General features: G+C 42.6%; 1 protein-coding gene across 2 annotated transcripts; it reads left to right on the forward strand.

Moving 5' to 3' along the window:
• Positions 1-5,981: 5,981 nt before the first annotated feature.
• Positions 5,982-23,884, forward strand: SQLE (squalene epoxidase). Of its 2 annotated transcripts, XM_080611650.1 has the most exons (11): positions 5,982-6,714; positions 8,738-8,990; positions 9,260-9,440; positions 12,506-12,602; positions 16,021-16,134; positions 17,645-17,816; positions 18,088-18,183; positions 19,475-19,617; positions 20,732-20,828; positions 21,347-21,434; positions 22,218-23,884. In XM_080611650.1, the coding sequence occupies exons 1-11, from the start codon at positions 6,427-6,429 to the stop codon at positions 22,408-22,410; spliced, it is 1,722 nt and encodes a 573-aa protein (XP_080467776.1). In that variant the 5' UTR covers positions 5,982-6,426; the 3' UTR covers positions 22,411-23,884. The 2 variants fall into 2 exon arrangements, with proteins under 2 accessions (XP_080467776.1, XP_080467777.1); XM_080611651.1 differs by lacking the exon at positions 18,088-18,183.

The raw sequence follows: 23,884 nt of genomic DNA on the forward strand, positions 1-23,884 counted from the left end.
AAACACTCCCTAAAAATGGGACTCCCTAAAAATGGGACTCCCTAAAAATGGGACTCCCTAAAAATGGGACTCCCTAATCATGTGGTGCTGACACATCAGTCACATCTTGCTGATCGGCGTCCATGTGTTTTCAAGATGTACCAGTCTTCAAGGACAGTCTCTCCTGATTAGAGATTCGTTGGCTCTGTTTCTTAATCTGCCTACACAAGGCCAAAGCCTCCTCCACGGGTACCAGTTCTCTTTATTAGTCAATGTTGTTTTCAGATCATCCTGACCTTTTAGAAGGTCTTTGTATTTGTTCAGGCTTTTCCATAGTAATACAAGTTCCAATTTTTTCACTATACGCCTACAAGAAAACAGCAGCTCAGCAACACTGGGGATGTCTCTTCTCCACAGAGCAATGGAGATCAGCCTCTCCCCACCTGATTGATGCTCTTCTGAAAAGCAAGGAGCAACAGGGCATCTTACCCAGGGCAGTGAGCATGTGCTTAATCAAGCAGTTTACTAGTCCTAGCTCTGGATTTGTTATGTACTTTGGCTGAGAAATTTTGGGGCTTTGCTCTTCAATTGTGTTTATCTTGCTTGAAGAGCTTGTAAGACAGTAAAAGTTACCCAAACAAAGTGGCCCCTGGTACCCGCGTCTGGTCAGGGTGAATCGCTGTAAAGATCAGTTTCATCAAGGAGGTGAAGTGAGAGCTGAGAAGTGCCACTAGATTAAGACTGGACTTAAGAGGAAAATATTCAGTTCTCTGATCCAAAAGAGTATTTGTCTGGGAGTACTTTTTCTGGGTTTTAAAGATTCAGAAGCCATTGCACCTTCTAATGAAAAATTAAGAGTAGATAAAGACTGAAAAGAAATCTGGAAAATGGATGACTGGGAAAATATACAGAACTGAGTGGAAAAACTTATCTGCACCTTGAGATGAATTTTCAGAAGTTTTTATCACATGCTCCTACAGTATAAGGAGACAATCTTTGGTTTACAAACCAACCAACCTGATAAATGGAACTTGCCAGCTGGGTGGCTTCTCTCCACCAAGTTTTGCTGTAATTACAGGTCTCCCCATTTTTACTGCTATTTCCAACCCATAATTTCAGTCATAAACTTTACCTATCCTTGACATTTATAGATGTCAAATGACTTACATATGAAACACTTCTATTGGCAAACAATGTTTTTTGTTATGCAGTCATGCAGAATTTAGTATGTGGCAATTAACTCTTGGGTTTGCTCAGCAGTAGGAAAAGTTTGCTCATAGCAAAGTTGATGTGGAGTAATTAATGTCTAGTAAGTTGTTTTGGGGGTTTTGTTTGCATGTTGCCCAGGGAAGCTGTGAATGCTCCATCCCTGTCGAGTGTTCAAGGCCAGGTTGGACAGAGCCCTGGATGACATGGTTTAGTGTGAGGTGTCCCTGCCCACGGCAGGGGGGTTGGAACTTGATGATCTTAAGATCCTTCCCAATCTTAACTAGTCTATGATTCTATGATTTGCTAAGCTCTCTCTGCTGTTCCCTTTTGGTTGCCTGGCTTGCCTTTTCCATTTGCCCTTGAGAGCCCACCTGCTCTGAAATTCTAGTGCATGGACACTGTTGATGTGGAATTTGCAAATCCATCTCATGGGAATTCATAAATATAAGCTGCTTTCCTTTTCATGGAGTTAGTGCACCTCTTGCTTCAGAATTGCTCCATACTGAACTTGAAGAGTTGGTTGCCTTCTGGATGAATCTAAGCTCCAGCTATGTAGAAACAAACTGCTCACAGAGTAAACAACAGAGAAATGGCCTCTGGGATCCATAGCAGGTCTGCTGTAAAGAGAAGAAACTGTTTGGATTGCCTGTGGAGATAGACACTAGAGAGGCTGATTTCCTGTTCAATGCTGTGTAACTGTACAAAAAGAAAGATTAATTTTTTTCATAAATGCCACTGAAACATCAACATGCTTCTCCCCCCTACCTCTGCCTTCTGGTTCTTTAACCTCTGTTCCCTTCCCAGTGCCTGCAGCCTGCCTGCTATCTATTAATTGTACTCCTACGTCTCCACCTTCACACTGCAAGCCTGAGGACTGTAGTTGCTTGGGTAAGCATTTGGCTGTCTTTAGCAAAGCACGGGTAAGAAATGTCTAGGAACAGATCTTCAAAATCAGAGAAAAAGACAAAACTCCCTCACTGCTGGTGTGAGGATTGGGATTTTAAAAACACTAAGTTAGCCTTTCCCTTTCCTTCCTTCTGTCACAGTCAGCTGACTTGTGATTATGGGTATCACTGACTGAACACTTCCCCACTCTAGTAAGAAAAAGAGGCAAACTCATTGATAATGTATTAAAAAAATCAGTGTTCTATCTAAGAAATAAAATGGTAGGAAAACAGACAACATAATTCCAACCTTACAGGGAAAACAGAACCAAGAAGGGGACAAGTGCTTATAGATGTAGCTGATGGGGCAGACTGTGTCCCCTGTATGCACTGTATTCCTGTATGTAAGCCTGCAAGTTGTCTGTATTCTTCAAGCCCAAATAACTTTACAGCCTGGACTCCTCAGGCATTACAGCTCTGCCCCCAGAGATGTGCCCTCTTAAACACTGTGCTATCAGACTGCAAAGCACCTAATAGCTACTGCCTTTCATTCCCTAATTATGTATTAATGAAACAAATTATTTTACAATCTTCCTGCTGAGATAGACAGAAAATATTGCTAAACATCCCTTTGAATGCTCTATAAATACAGGGTGTCATCAGGATGAACTTTCATGCTGTGCTTCATAATTTTAAAGTTCTTAAGCTTGTTCTTGGTCCTTGATCCTTAGAGAAATTCCTGTTCATGGATTACATATATATTTGATATATTTTTCTGTTACTCTGAAATTAGGCTATTTTGTTTTCACATCTATTAAAAACACAGGGAAAACATCTGCAGAGTTCTTCATTGTGATCAGTCTTGAAAACATCCAGCTGCACTGCACTACTTTGTCAGAAAAACCAATTAACCACCCAACTTCTCAATATAATGAAATCCCCACATGAAGAACAGTTGTATTCTGTCACACACCTATTGACATATGCACAACAATTACAGCTTTTCATGCAAGTGTCCTCTTGCTTTAAAGCTCTAATTCTGAATAATTGCAGTTTCACATAATCGTCCTTCTCAATTGCCCTGGTTTTGGCTGGGGTACAGCTACTTTTCTTCCTGGTAGCTTCTGCAGTGCTGTGTTTTGGCCTTAGTCTGAGGACAAGGCTGATAACACACTCATGTTTCCGTTGGTGCTGTCCATGGACAGCAAGGGTCACTCATGCAGTACATGCTGGTCAGTTATGTGGTATGTTACCAATAGGTCTGATACCTCAGATATTGGTCCTGATGCACAAGCTGCCAGAATAGTTGTGACTATGAACTAGGGGCATCTCTTGTGTTTTATGGGTCTGCATCTTAAAGTGGCACACATGTGACAACTGCTTCTGCACAATTGGTGAAGTCGTCACCAAGTGATTTATTTTGTATACCCTGGAGTTCAGCCGACCATTTCTCGTTATTCCATCATCACATCACTGCCCTGCCAGCTGCTGCTTGTCAGCATTTTGCTGAGTGAAGCTGCTTCTGGAGAACGGCTAAGATCAAAGCCCGCTCAACTCCAACCTCTTATCTGGTGCCTTTCCTTGTTGTGCAGTTGTTATGGAGTTTTAGAAATTCTTGCTTAAGCCTGTTCATATCTGCTACTGTCAGATTTAAATCATTAAAAGGGTTGGGGTTGTTCAGCCTGGAGAAGAGAAGGCTTCAGGGAGACCTTAGAGTAGCTTCCTAAAGAGGAACTGCAAAAAAGCTGGAGACAGACTTTTAACAAGGGCCTGTAGGGACAGGTCAAGGGGAACAGCTTTAAACTGAAAGGGAGATTCAGATTAGATATTAGGAAGAAATTCTTTACCGCGACGGTGGTGAGACATTGGAACAGGCTGCCAAAGGAAGGTGGGCAATTGTCCAAGGCCAGGCTGGAAGGGGCTTTAAGCAACATAAATGTGGTCTAGCGGAAGGTGTCCCTGCCTGCAGCAGAAGGGTTGGAACTAAATGATCTTGAAGGTCCCTTCCAATCCAAACTGCTCTATGATTCTATGAAAAGATGTTTCATAGTAGTCATCTTGACAGTGCTTCACAAGTGAAGCAAGATGTTTCTTATTCTATGAACAAAATTCTTAACAAAGTTCAAGAATGCACATAAATGCAAACCAGAGAAAAACAGGTTGTTTTGTAAAGCTGGAAAGTAAGGCCACAGCAAAAAATCAGTTCTATCTAACTCTCCACAGCAATACCTTCTCATTTACAGTAATGTAAGCAACAAAAGATAGCTCTTATGCTGAACAGAGAAATGCAAATATGTTGAGCTCTTCACTGTTGCTAGGACAGTGAGAGTAAATGAAGAGGCAGTGGAGAGCCACTTTCGTTGTCTTGGCTGGAAATACAGAAATGTTCTGGTAACATCTGAGCTCGAACAGATGCATCTGTGAGTGCTGCTCACAAACCCAGAATCCTGTAATTGCTTCAATTCCCAGTACTACCCACTCTGAATAGAACTACCAAGAAAAATGACTCACAAATCACATAATCCTGACAGACATTTTGCATGAGTATTTCAGCAACAGAAGGTGATTTCTTGGGGTGGAAGGAGAACAAACGTGCAGTTTTACTGGTCATCTAATCAGATTTAATTACAGCCTGCAGCTGTAATTAGAATCGGCGATACTCAGTCCTTCCTGTAGCAGCCATGTATTACCGCCCTCTGCTCTGGCTCAGGGTGACCTGCACAAGACAGAAAGTTGGTGTTCTGTACTGAGTTACACTTCTGTGCTGTCTCCGAGTTGACACAACCTTACAGCTGCATAAAGCAGGATCCACAACGGGTTAAGAGGGGGTTGGGTAGTTTGCAGTAAAGTGGAAGATGAAATTTTACTTTAATCTTACAATCATCATACCATTATCTCCATTCATATAATTCTGCTTCAGTCTGCTTTCTTAAAATACATTCTTCTTTCTGTTAGCCACTTCAGCTTGCTCTGATCCTTGGTACAGTTCTGATTTTGCGCTTGCATTGCTCTGGTATTAGTTGTTGGTTCATACACGTCAACTGACATTTCTTAGTCTTTAGAAGGTTTGTGTTGGTTTCAGTAACTTAAAGACTATAGTTCCTCTTGCACTTGGTCTCTAGCATGAAATGTCCAGAAAGGTTACACATGGCTTAATTTGGTCATAGAACATACTGACTTGACATACTCACGCCTTTCTCTTGGAAAGCGGCCTAAACCCTCCTCAGCCTGGAGCAGGACGGTGCCGTTCCTCAGGACTGACCACCGCAGGCACCCACGCTGCTGCCCCCTCGCCATTTGAGCCCTCAGGCTCCCGTTCCCGGCGGGCCGAGCACAGCACACCGCGGTACGCCCCTCCTGAGGTACAAGCCTCACACCGTGGCCATGACAACCCCAGCACTCCACCCCTATCGTCACATCGCCCTAGGAGCCCGGCTTACGCAAGCCCCGCCTACCCCCCGCTCTGATTGGGCGCCTGCCATAGCGCCATCTCGGCATAGCAGTCCTGATTGGCCACACGTCGCTGAGGCACGGGGCACGCGGTACGCACAAAGAGGCGGAGGCTGCTTGTCATTAGCATAGCCCCGCCCCTAAAAAGTCCCCCTCTCACTCTCGCCACCACCCCTCCCGCGCTGTGAGGTGTTCGCTGTGGGGGGCCGCCGGGGCCCGGGGTGCTGTGCCACGGCCGGCCGGATGGGCGGGACGGCGGGGACGGCGGCGGCAGCACCGCAGCATCATTCCTCCGTGAGGCGGCCGTGCGGGGCCCTGAGGCGAGCAGGTGGAGCATCAGCAGCGCGCCTCTCTGGGGTGTGAGCCTGAGCCGCCCGCCTGGGCGTGTCACGGGCCGGGGCCGCCCCTGCTTCCCTTAGCGCAACTGTTTCGGTTCGCTCCCCAGAGTGGAAGGCTCCGGCTGCGTCACCGCCAGTCGGCTGTGCACAGCGGAGGGGTGATCGGGGAGGCGGTGTGGGCCGAGCTCCGGATCCGGGAGCATCGCTAGTGGTGTCGAGCGTTTCCTTTAAGGCGCGGCGCGGAGCGGAGCGGAGCTGAGCTCGGTGGTTCTTAAGAAGACGATTTAAATTGATTTCATTTTTGCGGTTTCGGAAGACTTCGGAAGCGTCGGAACCCCCCTTTCGGAAGCCCCAGAGGGGCTCCTGTGACAACCCAGTGAGGTGCAGCTTGTTACTTGCTTCTTCTTTGGGATCTCCCTCCCTCCCTCCCTTCCATCGCAAAGGAAGTCTTTGCATTTGTATGCATATTTTTTTCGGTTCTTTGCCCAAAACCGTGTTTTGGACGGTATCCATCAACAGGAAAGCTTTGGAAGAAGCGTCCAGGAGCAGCAAGCAGTCCCCTCACTATGTGGACCTTTCTGGGTATTGCCTCCTTCATCTACGTGTATAAAAAGTGTGGAGACCTCATGACTTATGCTAACAAGGAGGTGCTGCTCTCCATGTTAGTGTTTTTCTCCCTGGGCTTGCTGCTGTCGTACAGGTACCGCTTCAAGGGGCCCAAGCAGCAGCAGCAGCAGCAAAAGACCCACCTGGGGATGCTCTCTGATGTTCTTGCAACTTTACCCCTTGTTGGCTTCTTCTGGGCCAAACCCACACCAGGATCTCAACAGGTTGAACAACCCAAATCCAGAAAGGTAGGTTCAATGCAGATGGGGGATGTGGGATGCAGTATCTTCCTACTGTTCCCTCTGGCCTCTGACCTCGTGAAGGAAAGGAGCTAAGAAATGATTGGAGAGGGTTTGTCTTTAAATGCTGGATGTCTTGATTTTTTTATATTTTGTGTTCGTTTTGGATGGCAGAAGAGTGAAATTATTTAAGTGGTAGACCAGGGGTTTTATAGAGTCAAATGTGTTTGAAGAAAGATTTGTAGTGAAAGGTTCATATACTAGCAGAAGAATATCTTCAGCTGCCAATCTGTTGTAGAGATGAAGGAATGGAGGAAAAGGAAAGGCTCAGAGAGCTGCAGCTGTTCAGCCTGGAGAAGAAAAGGCTCAGGGGGGATCTCATCAAAGTGTATAAATACCTGAAGAGTGAGTGCAAAGAAGATGGAACCGGGATCCCTTCAGTGATGCTCGGTGGTGGGACAAGAAGCAACGGGCACAGACTGAAACACAGGAGGTTTGCTCTGAATATCAGAGAGCACTTTTTTTCCTGTGAGGGTGGCTGAGCGCATGAACAGATCGCCCAGAGGAGTGTTGGAGTCTCCGTCCATGGAGGTATTCAAAACCCAGCTGCAAACGGTCCAGGCGCATCTGCTCTGACCCTGCTTTGGACCAGATAACCTCCGGAGGTCCTTTCCAACATCAGCTCTTCTGTGGCTCTCTGATCAGCTTCCTAATGTCTGTAGCTAAACACATTTGTCCAGACAACTGCAGGTAAAGTTATTTGGAAATTCTACCTAAGCTATTGCTTGTACAATAGCTGCATGACCTGAGCTCAGATAGTTGGTCTGTTCCACGGAGCTCACAGCATGAGGCTTGCTGCGAGACAGTGGAGCTTAGCTGGAGTCCTGCCATCGAGGACTACCAACTGGATACATATGTTCAGTACATCTGGGGCTCAGCACTTTCCCTGCGCACTTCAGGCATTTCCAGCTGAGCACTGACCCCTTGCACAAAAGGGCTTGAAACCATTTTTGGCTACAAGTCAAAGGTTCTGGATTTTTATGTTGTTTTTCTGGTAAAGCCTGCCTTTACCCCAGTTTCTTGTATTATCTGAATTCAGTTTTTCACTCCCTTCTTGCTTTGTAGATACAAACATGACACTGTGTCACTATTAATTATGTTGTTCTGGCCATTTGTTTCACTGATGCAATCATATTTTACCACTGTCAGCACTGCAGTGCTGAGGCGTTTGTGAAAGAGTCAATTGGACTCTTATTCTTTATTCCCACAGCTGGAGAAATGACTTGCTGGTTTGCACTGGGATTATCCTTACAACTTTTTTTTCACATCAAAGTGTATTATTAGATGCTGTAGGAAGTGCCTGTAACACAGTTGGTCTTTAGGTACCAGTTTATGTGTTAACTGATACCTGATCTGATGTGTGTCAGTTCTTAACAGCTTTAAATGTAGGTGAATGGTAATTTTCCCTGTACTTTTGACTGATGAATTTTCATTTCAGGACCACTTCATAACATTTCCCAGGTAGCTGCTTCTGCTAACAGTTTTCCATGCTGAGGATTATTATAAGCTGTTACTTTGGTAGGTAGGTTCACTTACAGTAAAATTAAAGAGAAACACATTTTCCAGGGAATCTGTTTCCTTCCAAAGTCCTGAGGCACACTCCATGTGGTAGTGGCTTATTGGTATGAAGGCATTGGTATATGTTACTTTATAGACCAAGAATACGGGACAGCTTTGGCTTACTGTTTTTCATAGGAACTTGACTTTCAGTCTCTCTGAGAGTTAGTGTCTTTGAGCAACAAGGCAAGTTTAAGCAAGTATCTTGAGTTTTGTTTGGGGGGTAGGAAGGGTGTTGTTTTTTCTTTTCTCTGCTCGTTGTGGTTTTGTTGCATTGTCGAGTACAACTGAACTGGAAGATGCTCTCCAACTACCACTGTGCTCTCAATCCCTCAGGTCAAAGTAAAACTAGACTAAAGTCAGCTCTCTGGCAAGGTTATGGTACATGTAACTTTGTTGGCTTTGTTTTCTAAAGGGTAAAAGAGACATAAACTTCTCAGATGTGTATCTGACAGAGACAGCTTCAAATACAACGTTATCACCCCAATACAACCCAGAAATTATCATTGTGGGATCAGGCGTCCTGGGTTCTTCCTTGGCCACGGTGCTCTCGAGGGATGGAAGAAAGGTGACTGTTATAGAGAGGGATCTGAAAGAACCTGACAGGATAGTTGGAGAATTGTTGCAACCTGGAGGTTTTAAAGCACTTAGAGACCTGGGTCTCGAAGGTGAGTGTGTTTAAAACTCTAAATATATCTGTAATGCAGTAGTTTTAGAAGAAGCATGCCTACTGGGAAAATGAACAAATACATGATCTACACTTAATATTTGAATTAAAATTGCTTATGTATTTCTAATGTGCCATTTTGAAAATATTAACTCTTCAATGTGTGTTTTGATTAAGAAAATCGGACTGTAGATAAAGAAATACTTCTAATACGTAATTAAGCTTTCTTAAAGACTTGTTTTAACTCATCTGTTGGTTTATATTTTGCAGACGCAGTAGAAGGTATTGACGCCCAAACTGTAAATGGTTATATAATTCATGACATAGAGAGCAAGTCAGAGGTTGAAATTCCTTATCCAACATCTGAGGATGGGCGCGTGGCCAGTGGAAGAGCTTTTCATCATGGCCAATTCATCATGGGTCTCCGAAGGGCAGCTATGGCAGAGCCCAAGTGAGTCGCCTTCTGAACAGCTCAATTGGGATCTAGAGATTCAGAACCACTGTTCCCAGCATCCGTGAGATTCCTTAACCACTTCCCTCTGTCCCAACACAGAGGGCTGCAATGAACAAGACTAAGAGAATGGAACAGCTATAGTTGCTTGTTCTGTTTTCTGTAGCTAGTTTGTGAGTTACATATATATCGTACATTACCATTTGAAACAAGTTAATCTACAGGAGTATAGGTTTTAAGTATTAGGCAAGATACTGGCCCATCCATGTGAGAGAACAGTTCAAGGCTAAAAGGTTGATTCTCTTCTGCTGATTCTTGGGTTTAGTACTTTGCCAGGAGTAGAGACCTCTTGTCAGTAAGCCATGTGTAGAACTTTCTTGGTCAAGAAACAAGTGGCAAATCTGTGGTATTCTTACAATTATGGAATGCTTTGGTTCAGAAAGGACTTTTAAAGGGTGTCCAGTCCAACCCTCCTGCAAGGAGCAGGGACATACATTTCTTCCGCTGGTGTTATCTATGATGCCAGAAATTGAACTTCTTAGACATTTGCATGTTGTTCTGCTTTTACTGATAACAGGAAGTCAAGCTAAATGACTAGACAGGAGCCCTAAATGAAAGTAGCTCATTCTATTTATTAACTTATGTTTTTGAGAATCTTGAAGACACTTTCTCTTCCTAAGGAAATAAAAGTTAGTGTTTGGTATTTCATCTTTAACTGATTCATCTTTTATACAGGAGATAATAAGAAATTTTTTTTTGAAACATAATAGATTCTAGATGCTATTTTCTATGGGTGGTTTTTTGTATTGTCCTTTTTTCCTTGAATAACAGTTAAGGGAAACGTGGCATTATCATCTTTTTACCGTACATGTATTTTCTGAATAGGAAATTGCTTTCTCCTGTCATAGCTATTGTATCATATGAATTATTAAAAGCAGCACTAAAAGATAGCAGCCACAACCACATTTCATAGAATGCTTTGGGTTGGAAGGGACCTTAAAGGTCATCTGGTTCCAACCCCCTGCCATGGGCAGGGACACCTTCCACTAAACCAGGCTGCTCCAAGCCCCATCCAACCTGGCCTTGAACACTCCCAGGGATGGGGCAGCCACGGCTTCACTGTGCCAGTGCCTCGGCACCCTCACAAGGAAGAACTTATTCATAGTATCTAATCTAAATCTCTTTCAGTTTAAAGCCATTCCTGTTGTCCTATCACTACGTGCCTTGTAAAAAGCCTCTCTCCAGGTTTCTTATAGGCCCCTTTAGGTACAGGAAGGCTGCTCCAAGGTCTCCCTGGAGCCTTCGTTTCTCCTGGCTGAACAACCCCAATTCTCTCAGCCTGTCTCCATAGGAGAGGTGCTTCAGGTGTTCTGATCATCTTCATGGCCTCTTCTGGACTCAAGCAGGTCCATGTCCTTCTTTTGCTGGGGGCCGTGGAGCTATCAAAGCTTCTTGTTGAGGCTTCAAGTTCAGTGAAAGCTGGGCACTTTTTTGCTCAGCATACAGGGAAGGAGAACTCCTGTGGCTGTACACAGTCTCTGAAGCAGAAACTCACAAAAGCTAATGTTTGTGACTTGAATTCAATTCTGTCCCCTTTTCCCACACCATCTGTAATGTTCACTTTGTGTATGCTTGCTTTCAGTTTAATGGTAGCAAACTACTTCTCGATTAAGGTGTGGGGGAGATCAAGAAGTCTTTAGTAGTTCTACGAGGCTTTGTTTTTCATCTCAAAGGTTGTGAAAATATAGGGTATAATTATTATTACTAATCAATATATCCTCTTTATAAGTAGTAGGCAATATGAGTTTATTTCAAATGACTAAAATGAATTTTGCAGAGGAAGGGCCTCATCAGTTAATCATTTTTATAGTGGGTGAGAACCAGAAAAAGAAGTGAGTACTCACTTGGATATCTGAATTGACAACTATAAAAGGAATTTAAAGCTAATGGGATCCGCTGAACTCTGTTTCACGTGCTATTAATGTGACATGTTGCTGCCCTCCCTTGCTGGTAAAGTTTCGGTCAGTGTGCTAACACACAACCATTCATATTTTCCTCCAGCCAACCTGCCTGTTGCCTGGCAAATTAAGCTCAGAAATTTCTGTGCTGGCTGACATGTAGAAAAGACTTGAATTCAATTGCTCGTGTTCCTTCCAGGAGCCCAAAAGATATATCAAGCTGTTGAATTCTCATGTAGACCTTTAGCTAATTTCTCCAAGTTGTGGAATTCCATCTGGATATGCAAATAGTTGTGAGGGAGAAAGTGTCTATGTTGAGCTGCTAAGTCTGAACTTCTGGGATAAGGTCTAAACTCAGACCCGACAGGGGATATAAGTGTACAGAGATTTAATTTGTTTACCTCAAATAGCTCTGTTTGAGAGGTGGAAATAAGGGATACTCAGTTCAAACTGTGAACACAAGCTTTAGCAGAACTGGAAAAGCATAAATAGCAAGAAAATGGGGGGGGCAGAAATACAGGATTATCCTGAGTTCCTGATGATATCCTAGATGATCCTGTCCTAAACAGGTTAGGTTATTTTGGACTACTCTGGAAATTAGGTAGCATTATCTTTATCTTCATGTACATGTTAGTGTAGAATTGCTGCTTCAGGTCTTGCTCCTGAATTCTGCTTGCAGTCAGGTCTCACCTGCACTATCAGCATTTCCCAGCTTGAGCAGGGATGTCTTGGTCAGCTGCCTGGTTTCTGACCATTAGTAGTTGTCAAACTCCTCTCTGCAACTCTTACGTGGCCATGGAGTACCAGAAGCACAACTGGGGATTCTGCTAAGTGGTTTGGTATTTAAGATAAGCACAACAGTTTTAGACTATTCTCAAGTATCAAACCAAATGGTAGCGTTGAACTGAAATTAATGACAAGCACTTTTTGATGTTTAATGTGGCTTCTGAAAGTGATCAAGAGCACATCTTTGTAAAATTGAAGCAAACGGTTTGTTTTGGCAGAAACAGGATTAGTGAAAATCTGGTTTTCCTTCTTTGTCTGGTGCCTTGAAATGCTGGCAGCATTAATCTTCCATTCTGTTTTAAACCCTCTGTTTTGTTTCAGTGCAAAATTCATTGAGGGGACTGTGGTAGAATTGCTTGAGGAAGATGACTGTGTCGTGGGTGTTCAGTACAAGGACAAAGAAACTGGAGACACCAAGGTAGGGCAGTTCTCTGTGACAATCTTTGTTAAACTGGTGAGAAAATCAAGGGTTGGGTCATATATATAATCATTAAAAAACCCTTTATTTTGGAGCACTGACACAGAAATAATGGCATTATCAAGCAACTGAAAGCTTTAACAAAGAGAGATACAGTCCCAGCATATGGGAATTCTTGTTATATCTTCTTGTGCAGCTTCTACCTTTACTGTGTCTGGAGAATTCAGTTCCTTATTTCAATATTCATATATCTGGAGTTTAAAATCTTTTGAGATTTACTGGTGGAAAACACAATATATTAAGATTTGTGCTTTGCTTGTGTGTAATGGTTTATACTTCCACGTATACTTCCACCATCAGCTGAGGTGTCTGAAAATAAGATAGATGCCTATTCAGAGAGAGAGAGAGAGAGCTTTGTCCAGTAATTTCTTGGATCACACAGTCCTGGCCTATTTTAATTGCATCACTGATTTGATGAGTATTCTTTGCCTTAACCAGTGCTAAACTGCTATCAAACTGTGTGAACTCATAATTAAAAGTTTAGGAAAGACCAGTCTGGATAGAACCACTGTGATGAAGTGCTGGATATGCTGCCTGTTCTCTAGAAGAGTCAAGTTTGTAATCTCCTTTGTTGACTTCAAAATTCATTTGCTGCCTAAAGTCGTGTAGCCAGGGTGTTGCCCTCCATACAAGACTGAGAAAGTTCCTGAGGAGTTGGAAGTTCCTGCTCTGAGCATTTTTAATGAAATCACTCATCTTTAGGCCATTTGGAAATGGAAACAGTGGTATAAACCAGTATGTAAGAGAGCCTTTTAAAAGTACTTGCCCAGGATGTAACAAAGCTGGTTGGTTTTAGAGCCTCCTCAGGCAAATGGCATTTCAGCCCACTTGATGGCAAAGTGCTATAAGAAGTAAGTTGTAAGAGAGCTGAGTGGAAGCACTATCCTTGACCTGCTTGAGGTAGCTGGAGAACAGAGGAGTTCCAAATCCTGTTCCTTGGTCTGTCTTACATGTTATATAAAATGAGTAAAACATATAAAGACGTCCTCTCTTGTAGAATAAGCCATTGAATCACATGAGTACTAGAAAGAGGGACTTTGAGAGGAGAAGATTTTGGAGGCTGGAGTGGTTTGTTGTTTGTTTGGGTTACTTTCCCCAAATCCAATTGGCTTTATCATCCAGCAGTGTAGAAGCGGGTTTGGTTTGGTTTTGTTTGGGGGTGAAGGGAGATGACTGATTTTTAAGCTTTACACATGTACAGATGTTGTTATTGTAATTTTAAGTGTGGCTTATTTGACCAGCAGCAGGGTGACCAGTGTTTTAGCCCCTATCTGTCCCGAGAGCCTGGATATTGTTAAGGCTCTGAGTTTCCTGTGCGTATAATGGGGATAAACAAATTCATGTTTATGCTGAGGTTCTGTGACTGGAAAGAGCTGTTTCATGTGGTGGCCTAGATCTCCTTTTACTTTAGAGTAAGAAATTTCCACTAAACATTTATTCTTAACTGTGTTTCTCTACTTGTGACTTTTTACAGCTGGGAAACAACTTGGGGAACCCAAACCAGAACCCAAAGCCTGTTTACATTCCTTAGCCCCCTTTCATAAAGAAAGCAGTCTGATCTATATATCTACTATCTATATAGTCTATCTGTGTTACTGTGTTTTTCTGTTCTCTTCATCCCTGTTGTCTACCACATTACCTGTGAGACTTTTACTCTCTTCAGTGAGGTTCAAATTAGCCAGTATGCTCCAAGTCAACTTTATCAAAACCAGGCAACTGAATAAAGTCTTAGTATGTTGACTGTGGGAAAACTAGCATGAACATTCAGATGATGAGACACCAGGGAACCCTTATGTGGAGGTGACTTTGCTTTAACTGCAGGAATAATTAGAGCTTGCAGTATTCTGAGACAGGAATCTATAGGAAAGAGGATTTGTTAGCTCTACTCAGGAGCTCATTTCAATAAGCTCATAAACCTGTATTATTTTCCTAAGCTCTGCTCTCATCTAATTTTGTCCAACATCCCATAACACAGTAAAAGATGTAAGGACTGTGTGACACAAGTGGCTGATTCATTCCTAAGCAGGAGGGAACTGCTCATAGAGGAACCCACCCACATACTGGCCCACCAGATGCTTCCATCCAATAGTAAAATATTTTCTGGGACTACTAAGGCTTTTTTGCCTTGTTACTTTCTGAAACCTTTCCTGCTCATGCCAAATGTGTGAGACTGTTGAAGGCCAAGGACCAATGCTCGGTATCAATGTCATCGTCTGCAGTTACCTCACTGAATATACTGACATTGAGAAAGCTGTAGGTAGAAGGAAATGTCTACCTCTAAATTATTTCTAGTATAATGAGAGTGTAATGGTGGTGTTATATTACCATACAATAGATTGTTTAAAAAGGTATGTGAGTAATTGGAATAATTTGTATATGTTCAAGAACAGTGTGTGGTAAATATTAGGAATGTGCCTAGGCTGAACACTCAGGCTGAACCTCATCAGTTTACTCGGGTTCTATTGTGTGTTTTGTCTATGTACACTTTTTGTTCTATAGTTCCCAAGTATGCCAGGAACTGCTCAGGGTTGACTGCTTGCTCTTGTGAAGATCTTGGTATACTTATTGCCTTTCAGTTTGTGGTGCTTTGGTTTTGTTTAGTTGCTTACACATAGCTCTTTAATTTAAAGCTTGTCTTGGTTTTCTTTTTTCTTCTATATGCTGAAGGCAGCAATTACTCTACTTCCTTGCCTTTTTTGGTCCAGGTTCCTACACAGTGCCATAACTATGGGATCTGAAGACATGTCTAAAAAAGCCAAAGTATATTGTTAGATTGAGTTTTAGAGGAAATAGGGTTAAGTATTGCTCTTGTGAGACCTCACTTAGCGTATTGTGTGCAGTTCTGGTGTCCTCAACATAAAAAGGACATGGAACTGTTGGAACAAGTCCAGAGGAGGGCCACGAGGATGATCAGGGGACTGGAGCACCTCCCGTATGAAGATAGGCTGAGAAAATTGGGGCTGTTGAGCCTGGAGAAGAGAAGGCTGCGTGGAGACCTCATAGCAGCATTCCAGTATCTGAAGGGGGCCTACAAGGATGCTGGGGAGGGACTCTTCATTAGGGACTGTAGTGACATGGGTGGCATGGTTTAGTGTGAGGTGTCCCTGCGCATGGCAGGGCATTGGAACTAGATGATCTTAAGGTCCTTTCCAACCCTAACTATTCTATGATTCTATGATAAGTATGAATATGAGGAAAGTGAAAATACATAAATATGAATGCCTTCTGTGATCCTCTTACCTGTTTATTGTTTGTAAAACATCTAATGCACAATTGCAAATGGGAGCTTGGGTTTTGTTTCCCACTGTTCTGAAGCAAAATTGAAAATATCCCATCTTTTTTTTACCTCATGCTGCAGGAACTTCATGCACCGCTCACTGTTGTTGCTGATGGACTTTTCTCCAAGTTTAGAAAAAACTTGGTCTCCAACAAGGTTACTGTTTCATCCCATTTCGTTGGTTGCATTTTAAAGGTAACATTTGTATATAATGTTATGTAAGCCAGGATACTGCTGCTTCTTAATGTGGGTCTGAATTTCGCTGAATATGTTGTTGTTCAGCATCTTTTCCAAAAGGTTCAATTAGAACTATGCTTTTAGGTACTTAACCAGCTCTTCTATCAGTTTCTGTGTCCCTTTGAGGACTGTTTGGATATTTTAGTCCATGTTTTAACTTTCACATGACTGATGCATACCCAGTTAACTAGTACAGTTACAGATCAGATTTTTGACTCTTAAAACACTTCTAAGCACCTTTAAAAATTAGATTTCTGTTTTAAAGAGTGGAGTACAGTGTTAAGCATATAGTTGAACAAGAGAAGGTTTAAAAGAAACCGGATTAGGATTCAACACAAGAAGTTTTAACTGAGCACTGGGTATACTAGACCTGTTCACAGATACTCTTTTTCCTTGAAGAATAGTTACAGTATCTCATATAAGGTAGTGCTGTATGTGCTATTAGCATATAATTTCTGGATTAGAAGAGGACACCATTTTAAAGGTGGAACCCAATTTATAAGATAATTTCAGTGGCTGTAAGTGCTTTGACTAGTTTTTGGGTTGAGGTATGGGTAGCTGAGATGGTGACACTTGTTTCTCACAGTACTCATGACACTTGTTCAGGAAGCCGAGATCTTGAGTTTTAGATCATCCTGGCCACTGTGGGTCAAACCAATAATGTTTTATACTCCAGAAGAATCCCCAAACTGTGCTTTTGCCTGAAGTGGGGTGCCTTTAAACAGGTACATACATACCTTCAGCATCTGTATACTTCAAGAGAGAAAGTGGGAATCTAGGTTGGTAGCTGAGTGGTTGGAGAGCCCAGGTAGAAATGCTGGCTGGGTTTTGCCTTTTGTGGCTGTTGCATTGGCTGTTGTATTAACAGCAAACAGAATGAAGGGAGAAGAAAGCAAACCACAGCATTTTCACTGGACTGAGAAAACTGACTTGGAGGAACTTCAACGCTTTTTTTGAGTCCTGAACCAATTACCCCTGCCGAAGGACCTCCTGTTTCTCTACTTTTGGAAACCTATTTAAGACCTGGTTAGATAAGACCCTGTGATTCTTCCTCAGTTGGTATTTCCATATAGTTGCATACAGAGACAGTACATACAGAAAGAAATACAGTGCATTTCTTTCCCTCCCAGCACTTTCTTTATGAAAAGAGAACATCCTCTTACCAAAACGCACTACAGTGATTACACTACAGGCTTTCAATGGCATGTCTTAAATATTAGTGAGGTGTTCAAGTGAAATGGATAACAGTGTGTTTTCTAATGAAAATTAAAAAGTATTGTGAAAAGAATTGCTACTACACTGAAGTCCAGAACTTCCTTTTTGAAAACACTTGTTCATACAGGTAAATAACACACTGCGATATGGGATTTTATTTCAAAGTACTTAAGAAAGTGATTTTGAATTTCTAAAGTTGAATATCCTTTCATTAATTGGTCTCAAGTTTTCTCCCCCTTCTTTTTTCTTTAAGGATGCACCGCAGTTTAAAGCCAATTATGCTGAACTTGTTCTAGCTAAAACCAGTCCCGTGCTTATCTATCAGATTTCGTCAACTGAGACTCGAGTTCTTGTTGATATTCGAGGGGAAATGCCAAAGAATTTAAAAGAATACATGATTGAGAACATTCATCCACAGTTACCTGGTAAGTGCAGGAAGATTTCCATCCATAACTGTTGCGGTTACATGTGCCAGAAAGGCACACCTCGCTGAATCCACTGAACCGTGTGGCCTTTTTTCATGTGCACAGTTACTGATTCAGTTCCCGTTCACCCTTCTTTGATTCCACATTGCACAGCAGTTTGTTTAGCTCACATCTGTGAGATTAGCAATTCAGAAGGATTATCTCTCTAAGAAGAGGTTAAAATGGGTTGTGTGCACATGACTTTAGACTCTGAAATATTTGGTTATTGCAGATCACTTAAAGGAGCCATTCTTAGTAGCAGTTCAGACCGATCGCTTGAGGACGATGCCGGCCAGCTTCCTGCCCCCTTCAGCTGTAAACAAAAAAGGTGTGTGTTATGGAATAAAAGGAGGGGAAAAGGCATCATGGACGTCTCTGGGGACGTTGGACTTTGTTCCCGTAGATGTATATTTGGTGTTCGATACAACTGTCAATTCTTCTGTGAGGAATAATAGTTTGAAACGGTGTACCCTGGTCAGAGCGCAACTGGGATGTTTTATTGACACCAGACTTCAAATCAGGGCTTGCTTGATTTTTAAGTTTAAGTCACTCAGTTGCTCAAGCTGATACAAGCTTGGCCTTTTTAAGGAAAACTTGATTAAAAATGGAAAGAAGTTCCCTTAAGTGTGTGTGTTCTTTGAAACACACACATAAGAACCTGTAAGGGAGAAATACTGAGTTTGTTCATCTTTAAGCCTTTTTAAGCCATCTAGAGGGACCTCAACACGCTTGTGAGGTGGGCTGATGCCAACCTTACGAAGTTTAACCATGCCAAGTGCAAGGTCCTGCACCTGGGTCAGAGGAATCCCAGGCACAGCTACAGGTTGGGCAGAGAAGAGATTCAGAGCAGCCCTGCAGAGAAGGACTTGGGGGTGTTGGTCAATGAGAAAATGAACATGAGCCGGCTTCAGTGTGCGCTCGCAGCCCAGAAAGCAACCGTGTCCTGGGCTGCATCAAGAGGAGTGTGACCAGCAGGTTGAAGGAGGTGATCCTGCCCCTCTGTTCTGCTCCCCTGAGACCTCACTTGGAGTATTGTGTGCAGTTCTGGTGTCCTCAACATAAAAAGGACATGGAACTGTTGGAACAAGTCCAGAGGAGGGCCACGAGGATGATCAGGGGGCTGGAGCACCTCCTGTATGAAGACAGGCTGAGAAAGTTGGGGCTGTTGAGCCTGGAGAAGAGAAGGCTGCGTGGAGACCTCATAGCAGCCTTCCGGTATCTGAAGGGAGCCTACAAGGATGCTGGGGAGGGACTCTTCATCAGGGACTGTAGTGACAGGACAAGGGGTAATGGGTTCAAACTTAAAGAGGGGAAGTTTAGATTGAATATAAGGAAGAAATTCTTTACTGAGAGGGTGGTGAGGCACTGGAATGGGTTGCCCAGGGAGGCTGTGAATGCTCCACCCTTGGCAGTGTTCAAGGCCAGGTTGGACAGAGCCTTGGGTGGCATGGTTTAGTGTGAGGTGTCCCTGCCCATGGCAGGGAGGTTGGAACTAGATGACCTTAAGGTCCTTTCCAACCCTAACTATTCTGTGATTCTATGAATTCTTAGTAAGTTTGATTAGAAAAAATAGAGGGTTTGTTCATGCAGTATCCCATGAATTTTTCTTTTCCATGTAGGTGTTCTGCTTTTAGGAGATGCGTATAATATAAGACACCCTCTAACTGGTGGAGGAATGAGTGTTATTTTAAATGATATTAAAATATGGAAGAGTTTGCTCCAGGATATTCCAGACCTTTATGAAGACTCTGACATCCTTCAGGTGAAGCTTTACTTTGCAGCTCTTACTGCAGTTTAATGACTCTTTTCTAAGTTTTATGCAGCTTGGGGCTGTGTGTAAGTTTTTAGCAAGGCACAGCAGTCTTCGAAGCTTTGGGTATTAAAACCTACATGAGGCATTCTCCAGGCAGCGGAGTTGTGATCTGGGAGTGCTGTGGCTGTGTGACAAAAGGCAGAATCAACACTGTTGATTCTGTTGTGCTGAAGGGGACAGGCGTGCTGTGTCTAGTCAGCACACTTTGCTAATATGACCTTATCTGCCCCTGTTAATAGTGTGCTTGTAACATAGGTTGATGGTAAATGGGGTGGGGTTGGGCCATTACTATTGTGTGAGAAGGGAATAATGGGCATGTGGACCAAGTTTTTCTAGGCACATCTCCATAATCCTCTGGCCTCTTGCCTGCTGCATTAATCTTGCAGTAGGAAGTTAGGAAACATCCTTTTTTACCAGCAATCAGCACCATCAGTGTTGATGCCAGGTTTGTTTTTACAGTGAGATTTTGACCCAGAATTCTGCTAAGTAGATAATAAGATTTTTTCTTTATTTCTTCACTGCTTTTAATCAGGTTAGGCAGAGGGTTGGAACCAGATGATCTTAAGGTCCTTCCAACCCAAACCATTCTATGATTTTATATTGTCTTGGCTAAATTACAGCTAGAATAGCTATAGATGACAAGTAAAGGATTTTGAAAGTGTATTTGAGAATTGAGAAGCCCTTAAGAGGGCCCCTGAATGTTAGGACAATGCAGGACTTACCTGACTACATGCAGATACATAGATCTCAGCGTCACCTCGGACTTCCAGTTATTTCCTACTTCCACTCCGTCAACAGCAGGAAGTAGGTAACACTTCAAGTTTCTGACGTGCACCAGCCACTACAGGCTGAGATGAAGCACACCCTTCTGTGCTGCCTTTTCTATATTTAGTAAGAGAAGCCTGGTTCAACAAGTTTCCAAAATTCCTTACTGACGCAGACTCCGCACTGATCCACTCCACATTTTCATGAGTATGACTCTTACTGCCTGCTTGGGAATGTTTTGAATACTCCTCTGTACCTACCGACAGAAATACTTACGTCTTTTGTTTTTCCTTTTCAGGCCAAAAGGACATTTTACTGGTCAAGAAAAAAGTCTCATTCTTTTGTAGTGAACGTCCTTGCCCAGGCCCTGTATGAACTCTTTGCTGCCACAGATGGTAAATATATCATAAAGATAGCTCCTGACTAATTACAGCTTGGTAAATAAACATGCCTGGGGAAAGGGGTGTGTGTGTGCGTATGAACAATATGTTCTTGCATGTGTATTGCATAGATGTATATTGATACATGTTAAATATATATCCATGGAAGGAATTTAGTGAGTTAGTTTGCATTCTGTCCCTAATGGTTTAGTTTTAGTGGTATGTAAACTGAGTTTTGGCAATGTGAAGGCAAGCCTGGAGTTGGCATTAAAAAAAACAAAACCAAAGAAAAACTCCACAAAGAAACAAGCAGAAGACACTTGTTCTTGTGTCAGTTAATTCATGAATATTCTATAGATATTCTATAAGACTATCCTTTACTTAAATAAAATTAGCTCAAAATCCAGTTGAATTTAACAGAACAGCTACCAAAGTACCAGAAGTCTTGGATTTGATACCACCGTTGTGTATGCTGAGTTAGTTTTGAGTATGTGTTGAATATATTTGTTAAGTCATTGTAATTCATTTTGTAGATTCCTTGCATCAGCTGAAGAAAGCCTGTTTCCATTACTTCAGGCTTGGTGGAGAATGTGTCTCGGGCCCTGTTGGATTGCTGTCTGTGTAAGTTCAGGGTGCTGGAAATGGCTAATGTGAACAAGAGAGTGTGGTGAGCCTCTGTGCTTTGCTCCCAGTCAGTCAGCTCTGCACAGGGACAGTAGTCCAAGTCCACAGGAGCCTGTTTTTAGGATTATACTAAAGGTTGGAGCTTTATTAGAAGATGTCTTTAAAAGCTGACTCTGTTTTGGGTTTTTCTTTATAAAAAATGCCACTAAAAGCTGCAGAGAGGTTAATGTGTGTGGCATGGGAGTTTGAATGAGGTAGAGAGGTCCAGACTGGCAGACAGCCTGGTGGAGGTGTTTCATGCTTGACGATTTTGGAATAGCAAAGGATGAGGTCTCCCATAAAAGAGCATAAGGAATGGTGGAACTGTCGAGGTGTTTTGATTGACCCCTCAGAACCCAGTGACTGTGCAATAACTCATACTGCTTTGAGCATGTGAGAATGTGTGCATTTGTATTTCTCCCTTTTTGGAACAGGAGCTAACAGTGATAGAGCCTGTAGAGAGTAATCCCCTGGGGGCTGATGGAGGCAGGCACAGGCTGCTGGGAATGAAGAGAGTGCAGCAGCGTGTGTTGGCTGCATGGGGGGGGAACACAGAGTGTGGAGCAGCTCCAAGACGACAAAGTGTGTATTTTTCAGTTGAGATGCGAGCACCAGAGCTGCCTAAATCAGAAGGGGAGGGGGGATCATCCTGAGTGCAGATCCCTACTTGTAAACTTAATATCTGTCACTGCTTTCCAATACTGTTTATTGACATGTTTTATCTCTTTATTCTCAATACAGGTTATCGCCTAAGCCAATGGTACTGATCGGCCATTTCTTTGCTGTAGCATTATATGCTGTTTATTTTTGCTTCAAGTCAGAGTCCTGGATCATGAAGCCTCGAGCATTTGTCAATAGTGGAGCCATTCTTTACCGGAGTTGCTCGATAATATTTCCACTTATTTACTCTGAAATGAAGTATTTAGTCTATTAAAATCCAGGGGGAAATGACTGGAGGAAGAAAACATGAAAATCACAATGCCTTCAAAATCTTTGGAGCTCTACTATTTAATACTGCATTATGTTTTCTTCTCTGCAAAACGCGATTTCCTTGATAAGGATCTGACTTAATTTTGGTTTTGTGGGTATATACATATATATTATATGTAAATATTCTTTTCTTTGCAATTTCAGTCCAGAGAGGAGGTAGCTGTTTACAAAGACCATGATTATGTGTTGACACGTGGTAGAGAATTGCCAGTTTTGTCAGAATTTCATCCCTTGCTTTTGCCAGTGCTGAGTGCACCACTAATATTAATAAACTGAGAAGTGAAAATGCTAAACCATATGCTACTATTATCCTTCTGTCTTCCATGCTTTATCCATGCTTGCTTCTCTTCAGTAGTGCTATAGATTGTTTCTTTACTTTGAGATAGTGTAACATTCTTGATTTGGGTTGTTTCATTAGGACTCGCTTCTCTTCTGTACCGGTTGCAGCTGAGATACTGGCCTACAGACACTTAAAACGACACTGTAAAGGATTTCAGATCTTGAAGTGTCATCATACCTTTAACTTCAGTCCCTGTTGCAAGTGCCATGTTGCTCTTCTGAAATTATTCGTTACAGCAGAATTCATTTAAGCAAGTAATAATCAAACCATAGTCATGTGGCTACCGCATTGCACTCGGGTACTGGAAACGTCCTGGAAAATTCCTTTCCATGTCCCTCCCTTGTAAAACCTGAGGGGTTTGGGTTGGTTTTGCTGGGGAGGGTGTGCAGCTGAAGCTTAACACTGCCACAGACTGAAGCACAGCAACAAACTGCATCCACTGAAACAAATTCAGGCCAGGCTATTCCCAGAGGCAGTAACCTTTAATATTACTTGTAAAAACTTACGAGAAGTAGCACAAAGTGTCCTTTAATAGTGTGATTTGGGGATTTTTTCCTATAGAAATTACTGCATGCTACTGGAGAGCTTATGTCTTGTACAGTTGGTCACTCTTCCTCTCAATGTTATCACTATTAGTGTGCTTCCCTTTGTTCTTGCGTGTTGTCATTTTTCTTTGCCTTTCTTATGCATTTTTCTTATGGTTGCTTTGTGTATCCCTGTGTGGCTCTGTTGTTTTGGCTGGCCTGAGCAGTCACGCAGCAGTGCTGAGAGAGCAGTAACGTGCTTCTGTACTGGTGAAACATCTTGAAAACAACAGATTGCACCAACTGCATCGAAACATCCGGTTTGTGTTGGACTGTGGAAAAAAGTCTGGGGAGAGGCTCCTTTAGCGTTTCATGTGACAGATAATTCCAAATGTTCTTTTCCAGAAGCAAAAGTATCGGTGTTTTTCTCACCATTAACACTGTCGATACCCTCTTCAAATCACACACACCATGAGTATGTCTGTGCTTTAACTTCAGGGTAAAGTACTCAGATTTTCTGATAGCATTCTATACGGGAACTAAGAGCTGCCCCT

This window comes from Psittacula echo (genome assembly GCF_963264785.1).
Source record: "Psittacula echo genome assembly, chromosome: 2".
Classification (NCBI taxonomy): Eukaryota; Metazoa; Chordata; class Aves; order Psittaciformes; family Psittacidae; genus Psittacula; species Psittacula echo.

What these genes read in the sequence shown, in the direction of transcription:
- SQLE (XM_080611650.1), top strand. Translation starts at nt 6,427, where the DNA reads ATGTGGACCTTTCTGGGTATTGCCTCCTTCATCTACGTGTATAAAAAG. An exon ending in GCAGCTATGGCAGAGCCCAA is followed by an intron (nt 9,441 to 12,505) that starts GTGAGTCGCCTT and finishes GTTTTGTTTCAG; the next exon opens with TGCAAAATTCATTGAGGGGA. An exon ending in AAGAAACTGGAGACACCAAG is followed by an intron (nt 12,603 to 16,020) that starts GTAGGGCAGTTC and finishes CTCATGCTGCAG; the next exon opens with GAACTTCATGCACCGCTCAC.